Raw genomic sequence first — 11,266 nt, 5'->3', positions numbered from 1 at the left:
ATATGTTTGTACTCCATCTATATGTAGCGGAAGTTTATTAAAATTAGTTGAATATGTGATATATTTGAGTTCAATCATATATGTATAAACTCCAAATAAAAATGGTTAAACTTGCCTAAAGTTCTAGCAAATATATCTGAATTTCATTATAGAACTTCTCAATCATACAAACATAACTCCAATAAGTAGAAGTATATATTACATAAAAACATTAGCCTCAAAAGGCATCTTTAGTGGGAAAAAAAAATACAATATTTATCTAGCTTATATCTAAGCTAGGAATCTCATAAATCTGAGATAACACAAATGAATACTTACAATACTATTTGCTTTGTAATCATCAAAATATAGGCTTCAATATTTGATTCTATATTGAAGACAAATGAACCTAAATCATAGTTCATCATGAACATTACATTCTTCAATTTTCTGCTCAATTTTCTTGTCATTTGAGTTGAGACACTCTGCTTCTGGATGAACATAACCAGCTATAATGCCCGTGGCGGAGTTACAGTATACTTCAGCAGTGCCATCTCTAGCCTCTAAGTTAACATTGTCCAGAGTAATATGGCTACAAGGCACAGTGTCACTACACGCGAATTTCATTGCCTTTTTGCTCTTTGTTGTTCCACTAACGTTACGATAGAGTACTTCACTTATCTCAACTGCAGATGTCTGTAATGTCAAATAAACAACACACATTTTGTCATACTTCTCTTACAAGTCTTTTTAAAACAGACTAAAAAGGGAAGTAAGACAAACATGTTGAAACGGAGGAAGTATATCTACCTGATTTTGACAAGGCTTTTGTGAGTCGCAGTAGAATTGATCTATAATGATTGGATTCGAAACATCTTCCATTTGTACATTTTGAAATCGAACTGATCGAACATAACCTGATCCTCCCTATGAAAATTAAGGACTAAACATCTATCTTTTTTCAATCTAAATGCAATATGAACAATACACTACATTTTTTTTGTGTGTAATTTACCTGCCATGTTTTGATCCTGAGGCCATTTGTGGTACCTTTGAGGAATGCTGTATCCAGAACTACTCTGTTCACTACACCGATGGAATCGTCTTTACCAAGGCTCCCAATGCTAGACAGGGATTAATCATGTAACAAAATTAGTAAATGAAACATATTTCACAATGATCTTGTCCACGAGCTATTCAATGTTCAACAGCGGAAAATCATGTTTGAGAACATGTTTTATTGAGATTGATCAAAATAGATGAATACGCGAACATGTGTATAATAAACTACCTGATTCCATGGCCAGGACCACAGTAAATTTTCTTCATCTTGATATTGGAACTAGCATTTACAATTGATATACAATCATCACCTACATGCATATATCAAAAACAAGTCAATCATATTCATTACACACTGCAAGTAAATCATATAGGCGAAACTTGTAAAATTGCAAAACTAGCAATAAGGAAAATGAACATAAATAACATGACATATAGGTTATGTTGCTCGGACTCTTCAAAAATGTTGCAACATTCATGTTGGATCCTTTGAAAATGCATAACTTTTGAAGGATCTGACATGTATTGACGATATTTTTGAAGAGCTCGAGCAACATAGCATAGAGTGAAAGAGTCACCTGTTCCAATTTTGCAGTCTTGGAGTACAACATTTGTTGATTCAGTTATATGAATTCCATCGGTGTTAGGACTATCTTCAGGAGAGGAAACCATAACACCATTTACACGTACAGAATTTGATCGCGAAATTACAAAATGCATCTGTTGGCTATTCTGGAATGTAAGTCCTTTCACCCTTATACCTGAGCTTAAATCTATGGTTAATGCCTGAAATTTGAAGTTAATTTCTCATTATAAGTTGATTAAAAGGTTAAGAGTACTAATAAAAATATAATAAAAATGTTCTTACTCTTGGTGCTGATTTGCATGGCTGTTATCGACAACAACAAAAAAGAAAGTTAGAACGTCACCTAAAAATAGTTGTATGTCAATAGAGGCGAACCATATTATATGTATACATAGTCAAACAGAAATCAACGAGTTCAGTTGAACATGCAGAACCAGTCCTAGATTCGCGTAAAAAGTTAAAAGGAAATAATGTGTTATGTTATATTACATTGGACTTGTTCTTCTTGCATGATGCTTCCCACCATTTGCTCCCTGATCCATCAATAATTCCATTTCCTTGGAATGTAACACCTGTTAAATTGGAAAACACAAGCCAAGCTTTTGGACTCTTTGGATCCCAATTTTCTGGATCACTTGGTGCTACAATAGTTCCATCAATCTGTTAAATAAAATAAATTACATTTTCAAATTTATCACAAAAATAATTTAAGACTCGCATAGTTCAGTAACACTTCAATTAATAGTAAATAAAATTCAATGATCATATGTGAAATCAATCGGATAGTAACCTGGATGATCAATCCGTTAGCACAAGGTCCATTGAACTTGGTTGCATTTACTAGATAAGTGAGTCCTGAAGGGACCATAAAAACTGATCTCCGTTTTGAACAAGCTTCTTTCCATGCATCTTCAAATGCCTGAAATAATAATACCAAATTTTAGAAAGTGAAAGGAGATATTGCTCAGATCCTAAAAAATAATGGTCACACTCACGTTAGAATTCATAAAATGTTATTTATTAAGGATCTGACCACAATTATTTAATTTATATAATAGACTCTTATACACACTATATTTTCCATTTGTATAGAAGTAGATTATACAATGAGCAACGTTCTCAAGATTTAAATTATATTAACTATTAATTTTGGCATTGGTAAGTAAAATTGACCAAAAGTATTAAGTCCATATGAACTCAGTACCATAAACTGCATGACTAAGCTATATTAGTAATCTCGAAAATAAGACATTTTTATATCATTCGTACATATAATTATCATTTTTACCAAAAGCTAAAAAAATATCAATTTGTCACCTTAGTGTCATCTGAAGTTCCATCACCAATTGCACCACAAGTATCTACATTAACAAGATTTTTATTGCCTCTACCATTTCTCCATACATCAAATATTTCATCTTCATCTTCATTATAAATTATGTCATCAAAATCTGACAAAATTTTTTCTTCAAGAATATTTATCTTCTCACCATCATGTGCACTTCCAAGAGACTCCACAAGAAAAACAAGAAACACAATGAAGATTATCTTTGTCTCTGTCTTAACCATTATGTCTTAATTTATTAGTGTTTTGTGATTTTTTTTTTTTTTGTTTCTTTGCCTATGATTTTGGATAAATCAAGTGGAAACCATAGTATTAATATTTATATGAGGTGTATTTAGTGGTGAAAATTGGAGGATTTAGTGGAGGTATTATATTGCTTGGCTTGTAAGTAGATAAAAGTTGTTGCAATTTTTCTACATATCCCTACTTAAAGTGTAAGATTAAACTTTATTTTTTTTGTTGAGATCTTTGCTTTACTTCTCAGAATACATAAATCCACTTTGGTATTCATTATTAGTCAAAATGCTTATAAGTTTTAGTTTAATTATTTGTCAGAAAGTTGCCAAGTTCAAAGGTCCACTTAATTTCGAAAAGTTAGCTCTATGTTAAAAAAATATTTAAACTATTGGATCATCAAGAGATAACTATTTTATTTCATTGATCTGATTTGTATGGATGATTTAACGATTCCCTCATTATTTTCAAATTGGATTTCGTAATATTAAATTTTTTGTGAAAAATACCAACGATTAGACTATAAATTTCACGCACTTTAACTATAACTTGATAATGGTCTATGTGTAGAATAAGTGGGAGGTGGTGATAGTTGAAATTATTGAACGAACTCCAAAATGGAACATAAGAAAGTAAGTAGAGGAACAAACTTAAACGTGAAGAGAAAGATATACAATATATTCTCATGCAAAACTAATATTTAATTGTATTTGTGTAGCATAATTTGAATTTTGAAAGTTAAAACCATGAATTGAGATCTTGAAAATTTGAAAACTAAATTAACATACTTGAAAATTATGTTAAAAAAATTTAGATTAAAATAATTAAAATTTGAAGATACTAAGAGATAATGTGAAAAATTTACGATGGAAACATCATATTGAAATTTATAAAATGCAACATAAATTATGAGAAAGGAAGTGTCATTTTATTTCAAATTGACTTTCAACTTTCGGTTCCTTTGGTATTTAAGATTTTCTTAAATTCAAAAAGTGCACATGATAACATAATATAAAATAGTGTGCAAAAGTAAAATCCTTTTGACAATATTAACTTTGTTGCTTTCTTTATTTTGTCTTACATACTTATTTTTGAATGTATTTCTTAAAAAAACGTTTTTATCTTCACAAGACAAGGATAGATCGTATACACACTATCTTCGTATAGTAATATCTTTCCAGGATAAGGTATTAGTCATCTTAGGTTTCTCATCATGTTAGTACAGAATAGTTTGAAGAAGAAAACACATCTTGAAACTCAAGTGCTAGAATATAATCGTCAGAACATGCATGATAACTTAATCTACTTATAAAACTTCATCTACGTGATAATTAACTCATTATCTTTGAAGTATGGTTTGATTAAAAAAAATGGTGATAATTCAGTTTAGAAACTCACAAAAAGTGATTTACTACTATCTTTTCCTCTTTTTTTTTTTAGGTATAATACATATATTGGATCCTAAATTTGGCTTCAGATTTTAACTTTGACCTCTAACTTTCATAATGCACAAATACACTTTAACTATTCAACTTTTAAATAAATAAATACATGAGTCCTACATGACATAATACACGTAGAACACCACATAAGACAAAATGATATATAGAATGACATGTTGGACATATGTGTCTATTTGTTTAACTTTATACAAGATTAACTGTCTATTTGTGCACATTCAAAGTTGAAGAGCATAACTGTGATCTGAAGCCAAGTTAAAGGGCACGTTTATGTATAATGTCTAATTTTAATTTGAAAGTAGAGGAAGGGTGGGAAGCAAGTACCACGAGCTCTTTGTCCCACATCTATCCAGACACAAGTGTAGTTCACTGATTCAACCAAATGCTCTTATCTCTCGATAAAGATCATGTGAATATGTCGCTAATTATATGTGAGCAATGCTTTTAGGCACCACTATTAAACCACAAAAAAAAGTGTACACCGCACATTTTCAAATACTCACCAATGTGAATTGATAAATAGTTGGTGATAGTTTAAATAGAAAACACAAATACACGGTAATTCAAATAGGAAACTTGCAACAAAAAATAGAGAGATTTCAGGCGTAATCTTGACCATATTATCTATACTACGAATAAACCGATATTAGCTATCAAATTTTCTGGGTTAACCACTGTACTACTTTAGTTACAATTATCAAACTAACAACTAACTTGGAGAAAACATTATTGTATCTGCTAGTCGCCAGACGACACAATACAATAACACCATTCTTTTCATACAATCTTCTCGAGTTTATTCAAATCATCATTTCGAATATGAAATTGATTTTTACAGAAACATGATCCACTGATATGCTTAATGTGAGAAGTAAAACAGAAAAGTAGATTGAGAGTAAGTAATAAAGACAATGTGCTATGCTTGAATCCTTTTATTGAGAGTGAAAAACGAAGATAATGTGTTATGCTTGAATCCTTTTAGATACACATAATACGTCTCCCAATGTGGGATACCAACACACACTTCTCTTGAATCACATTTATGTGTAATCTACTTACAGAATCGACACTCTCAAATAATGGAATACAAATTGAACAATAGGAGCACCTGAATGATGTTAACTCCATGAGCTAATTCTTCATCTTTCCTCTTAGTGTTCTTCAAGTCACCATGCAAACTGAAAAAGTTCAGTTTGTCAAATACAAGGTTTGCATGGAGTGATACAAATAGATTATGCACTTGAGGTCCTAAAAGCAGAAAGAAAATGCATTTTACGGGGCACCCAGAGATTGGAGGTTTTCACAAACTCAAAGTTATGCAGATATATATCAGATTCAATTGCAATTCTCAATTTCGAAGCCAGAGCAAATAGTTGGCTGATATATGTAGTCTTCAAGTGGATGATGATAGAGAACATAAATAAGGTGATAAAATCTAGAAAAGCAATCCAAATGCAGGAAGCAAGTGGTACATCAAGAACCCATATAAAAACCAGAAGAAATATTGGAACAGATACCTAAGACAAAAACTCAAGCTCTAAAGAGTTTCAAATTTAGGCTCCTCACCCCCAATTAAGACTGGGCAACGGACCGGAACGGGACCACCGGACCAGAATGAACCGCTATCGGACCGGAACGGGACAAGTTGACCGGTTTGTTGACCGGTACCGGAATGAATCGGACCGGAATTATCAGGACAGATACTTGGTTCCGTCCCGTTCCAATATACACCGGCATGGAACCGGAATTGAACAGGATTGGATAAACGGGATGACAAATCTAGTTATTTTAGAAAATGATTTTTTCGAATTACGAAAATATGAATATTTTTTTTCTAAGTTTAAATTAATAGTTTTTAAATTTATAATGTAATTTTTACTTAAGTTTATCTTAAAGATATTTTTTAAATTTTTGCACTTAATAAGTTTGCAAGTTAAGTCTAATTAAGTTTTCAAGATTTAAATCTTTTGAAGTTTATAAGTTATTACTTATTATTTATTAATATGTTATAAATTATAAGTTATATTTATAACTTGTAATTTAAATAAATTAAATTTGTAATTTTAAAAAATTAAATAAACAATACAAAATAATTACACAAATTAAAAAATATCAATTTAATTTATTTAAATTTGTATTACAAATTACAATTTCAATTTACAACTATTAGTAGAGTGCATAGTTTACGCAGACACCTTCTAGGAAGGGTTCTATTTCAACTAAGTCTCGAATGTAATACTAATAGAGGGTAGTTGGGTTAATTGGATAGTATTTATTATTTCATATAAAATATAAATTATAATCTATAAATATATAATATAAATTAATTAATAAATATTAATTAATCGGAACCGGACTAAATCCGGATAAATCGATACTGTGTACACCGGTACCAAACCTCGGCTCCGTTCCGTTCCGTGTCCCGATTCAAGATGTCGTGTTCCATCCCGTAGGCAACCGAACAGGACCGGTACCGGTACATCCGTTCCGTTGCCCAACCTTACCCCCAACCCTACCCAACAAGAACATGTATTGTTTGAGGCTCACAAAATGAAGTTGGAAAAGGTCGTTTATTTTATTTTGAGATGATTTTGAATTTTCATTATGTGTTTTTGAAGCGAGGGTCTATCAAAAGCATCACAAGTCCACAAAAGTATGTTAACATCTGTGAGCATCTAGCCTCTCCAGAGCCACACTAGGTATGTTGTGTTTTTCATCGAATGTATGTCTATATTCATCCGTTCTGTAGTGCAATTTTGAGGTTTATATTTTATATGGAGCAACCACATTGATTTTGTTTTACATTTCGAATTGCACACATCATTTTAATGTCTCGAACATTCTCCATGAGCCATGTTTGGTAAGTTAAGCATAATTATTCATGAGTTTAGCATGACTCGTCGTAGTGAAGTTGACCACTCTGTGTTTTATCCATCTTTGACTCCCAATTTGTGTATTTATTAGGTGGTTAATGTTTAGATATAAGATCTATGAGCAATTACTTGAGAGTATCTGCAAATTTAGGTCTTAGGCCTAACTCATACCCCAAAAGCTAGCTCAAAGGGAGGAGGATTGCACAAACCTTATAAAGAATTCATTCATCTCATTAACGACCAATGTGGAACTTTTGTCATTCTTCAACACCCCACCTCATGCCCCGTGCTTAGCATCTGTTGCGTTGACAATTTTAATTTTGGGGTTCCAACATTAGGTGAGACTGGTCCTACTCTAATACCATATAAAATTACGTCTTCGGTTTAACTCACACCACATAAGTTGGTTCAAAAAGAAGGAGGTATGTCCAGACATTATAAGGAATCCACTCATCTCATTAACCATATAGGACTTTTGTCAACATTTCCAAATTAAGGATTTAGGCAGAATAAAGTTTTTCCGAGCATTGAGGCCACACAATCTAGATCAAGTATTGTAATTTTACAATGAAGTATGTTTTAGACATTCTTAAGGAGACATTAATGGCGTGTAGACCCATTAACACTCATTCGGACCCAGAGTTCAAGTTTCCATCATTTAAGGGATCCTATAAGATATAGGCGACTATAGTTAAGTTGAATTATCTCACAACGATTTGACCTCACGTATTTCATTTCTCGTGAGTATTGTATGTTAGTTTATTGATTCTCCTAGTGATAGTCAGCAAGATGTAGTTGTTTGCATTCTCTAGTACTCACAATCAGCCCTATGCAAAGGACTATGAGGACCAAAATCATTTGGCAACTTCAACTTCTAATAACCTTCTACGTCAAGATATTGTGTTTTAGTGGGAGGTAATTTGGTGACTTAGAAAATCAAGAAATAAAGTGTGGTTGTTAAATCTAATGCAAAAGTAGAATATCAAGCAATGGCTAACGCAACATATGAGCTAGTTTGGATCAAAATTGCTAAGGAAACTGAAAATCAGTCATATGGAACTTCCGAATGATAATTAAGTTGTCATTCATACAGTGTTAAATTCGGTGTTCCATGAGAGCACTAAGCAAATTGAATGGACTATCACTTCCTCAGATAAAAGATGATATTCTCATAGAAGTTACAACGTTTACGTCAAATAATCAGCTTGTAGATAATTTCATCAAGTCAAGTCTCTCATTGATCCTCGTATTAGTTACATTAATAACAAATTTGGTAAATGTGACTTATATGCACAAGTTTGAAGAGGTGAGGGGTCAGAATACTTATGTATATATTGTCTTGTATGGAAAAGGATTATTATGTAAGATAGAGTAGAACTATGAATGGGAGTTGTTGTAATCATGTGATTTGCATCTTAGTACTCCCTCCTTCCCATTTTATGTGGCACCCTTTTCTTTTTAGTTAAAATAATATTTTTACGCTTAATGAAATGATTTTCAACGACACAAACATCTTCCCTTTTTTTCTTAAACATTGTGCGCCAAGTTAAACATTACCACATAAAATGAGACGGATATTTTTCTCGTGTTTTACTGCTTACAAAGGAATCTTATTCTAATTGAGACAGAAGCTCACCAACATTCGGTAAGAGAAGATAATGACATGCCAACGCGAGAGGCACTTTATATTGGAGAAGTCACAAACAATTACATGCATGTGTAGGCATGAATTATTGTACCTCGAGTCTCTAGTACATGCTAATTGTAAAGTTGTGGTCACAAAACACAATACAACTCGAGAGTCACTCACAATCAAAGGAAATTGCACGGTGGCAAGATTTTTGCCGACATTGCTGATAAAATGTACATAAAGTAAATCATCACCAAAGTTTTATTGCCATGAACAAACAAGACGAGGAAAAAAACTAAGGGGTCATTTGGTAGCTGGGTTATGCAGGTATTAGTGATAAATGAATTAGTTATGAGAAAATTTAAGTATTATTTTAAGCAAGGTTTAGTTATTCGTGTATCAACAATTTCATCTTCTATGCTGCATAAAATTATATATAGATTCCCCCATAACTTATATATGTATTAATTATGCAGGTTCCTAATTGCAAACTAAACATCACATAAATTCTATACACAATCCTAACCAACTACCAGACTCTAATGTATGTATAATATTTCTCCTAATTAGTTACCAAACAACCCCTAAGTGAATGCCTGAAAGAATTGTCTTACACCGCTATCTTATTATTTCATACTTCTCAATGTATTTAGTAACATTTCTAACATTTCATTATTTGCTATGCCTGATGCAATTGAAAGAAAGATGAACTCTATGACTTATGAGGAATAAGTTCTTATGGGAAGAAAATAGTAGCAATAAAAAGTTCACTTAGTTAGATAGCAAGTGGTCACTAGTGCAAAGGAAGGGAGTGGATTGGGAATTAGAAACTTGAGATTGCACAATAAAAGCATGTTGTTTAAGTGGCTTGGAGATTTAGCAGGAAGGAAGGGGAGGTCTGGATCAAAATAATTGAAGCAATCTATGGTAACAGACAAGGCCGGAATCCCCCTTCAAATATTTCATACACTAGAGGGGAGTATGGAAAAGGATTTGTAAATCATGGGCCGAGTTTCAACAATTCACCAAATTGGAGGTGGGGAATGGAGCAAAAATTAAATTTTAGATTGACTTATGAACAGGTGATGAGTGCTTGAAATCAAGGTTTCCTATTTTTTCAGTTGTTACAATAACAAAGATGGAGTTGTGGCTGATTATTATGCCAACACGGGATGGCAAATGAATCATAGAAGGAATTTGAATGATTGGGAAATTGATGACTTTTGTCAACTGCTCCTTCAACTGGATTACACTTGCATTGATCAGAGTAAATGGGACTCACTAGTACGGATAGCTAGTAATGATGGAACCTTTCAAGTAAAAAAAGTGTTATAGCCTTCTAATGAAGAAAACAAGATTTTGGGATACTAGTTGGTCATTGGAAGGGATTTGGAGAACTAAAACACCTATAAAGGTAGCTTGTGGTTGGATTGCAGCATGGGGAGCTTGTGTTACTCGGGATAATCTTCAGAAAAAGGGTTTTGCTCTAAGTAATAGATGTTACTTATGTGAAGAAGAGTTGGAGACTGAATACCCTTCTTTTGCATTGCAAAATAGCTAGACCATGTTAGGAATTTTTCTTCAATATTTGCGGGATCTCTTGAATCATGCCTCAACGAGTGAAGGAATTATTGGAGAGTTGGCAGCACCAGAGAACACGGAAAGCTTTGAAGCAAATCTGGAGAACTATACCACTGTGCATATTCTGGACTATCTGACTACAAAGAAATAAAGCTTGTTTTGATGGGCAAAAAGACCATATTTCTAGAGTTAAAACAAGTATTTAAATAATTTGTTTTGTTGGTGTAAAAAGTAGTTTCCTTGATAATATAGATCAAAATATGGAGTATTTGGAGCTGCTAGGGAGATGTTGTAATTGACTGTATGTATATTCCCAGCAGTCTGTTGTAACTTTTGATTTTGGTACCTTCTTGATAGTTAGTCAATAACCCTTTATGTTATCAAAAATAAATAAAATAAATAAGTATCATATACTACATGGGTTTAGTCTTTGTTAGTATGTTAATGTTGAACCTTTCACTTATCTAGGCGTATTTTTATCAGACTTATACTCCAATACAAACAACTCTAATAATA

At 32.4% G+C, this 11,266-nt stretch overlaps 2 protein-coding genes across 7 annotated transcripts in view; both read right to left on the bottom strand.

Annotated features, from left to right (window-relative positions):
* Positions 1-121: 121 nt before the first annotated feature.
* On the bottom strand, positions 122-3,373 carry LOC101248050 (probable polygalacturonase At1g80170). The gene is made up of 9 exons (XM_004247992.4): positions 2,945-3,373; positions 2,418-2,546; positions 2,117-2,287; positions 1,910-1,930; positions 1,620-1,827; positions 1,271-1,352; positions 995-1,103; positions 790-906; positions 122-675 (listed from the first exon to the last, which is right to left on the bottom strand). Exons 1-9 carry the CDS (start codon positions 3,194-3,196, stop codon positions 394-396), a joined length of 1,371 nt encoding a protein of 456 aa, XP_004248040.2. The 5' UTR covers positions 3,197-3,373; the 3' UTR covers positions 122-393.
* Positions 3,374-5,569: 2,196 nt separating this feature from the next.
* Positions 5,570-11,266, bottom strand: part of LOC100736465 (trithorax) — a 38,014-nt gene continuing 32,317 nt past the window's right edge. For 4 of the 6 annotated variants that reach the window (XR_743351.4, XR_743353.4, XR_743352.4 and 1 more), the window contains one exon: positions 5,570-5,844. The gene's annotated coding sequence lies outside the window, so the exon portion shown is untranslated. Of the gene's footprint in view, positions 5,915-11,266 lie in introns of all 6 variants that reach the window. The other 2 variants (XR_002028573.3, XR_002028574.3) reach the window with 2 other exon arrangements.

The sequence above is a fragment of the Solanum lycopersicum genome, chromosome 9 (assembly GCF_036512215.1).
Source record: "Solanum lycopersicum chromosome 9, SLM_r2.1".
Lineage (NCBI taxonomy): Eukaryota > Viridiplantae > Streptophyta > Magnoliopsida > Solanales > Solanaceae > Solanum > Solanum lycopersicum.
The sequence above is the reverse complement of the archived record's forward strand: the minus strand, read 5'-3'. Positions and strand labels throughout refer to the sequence as shown.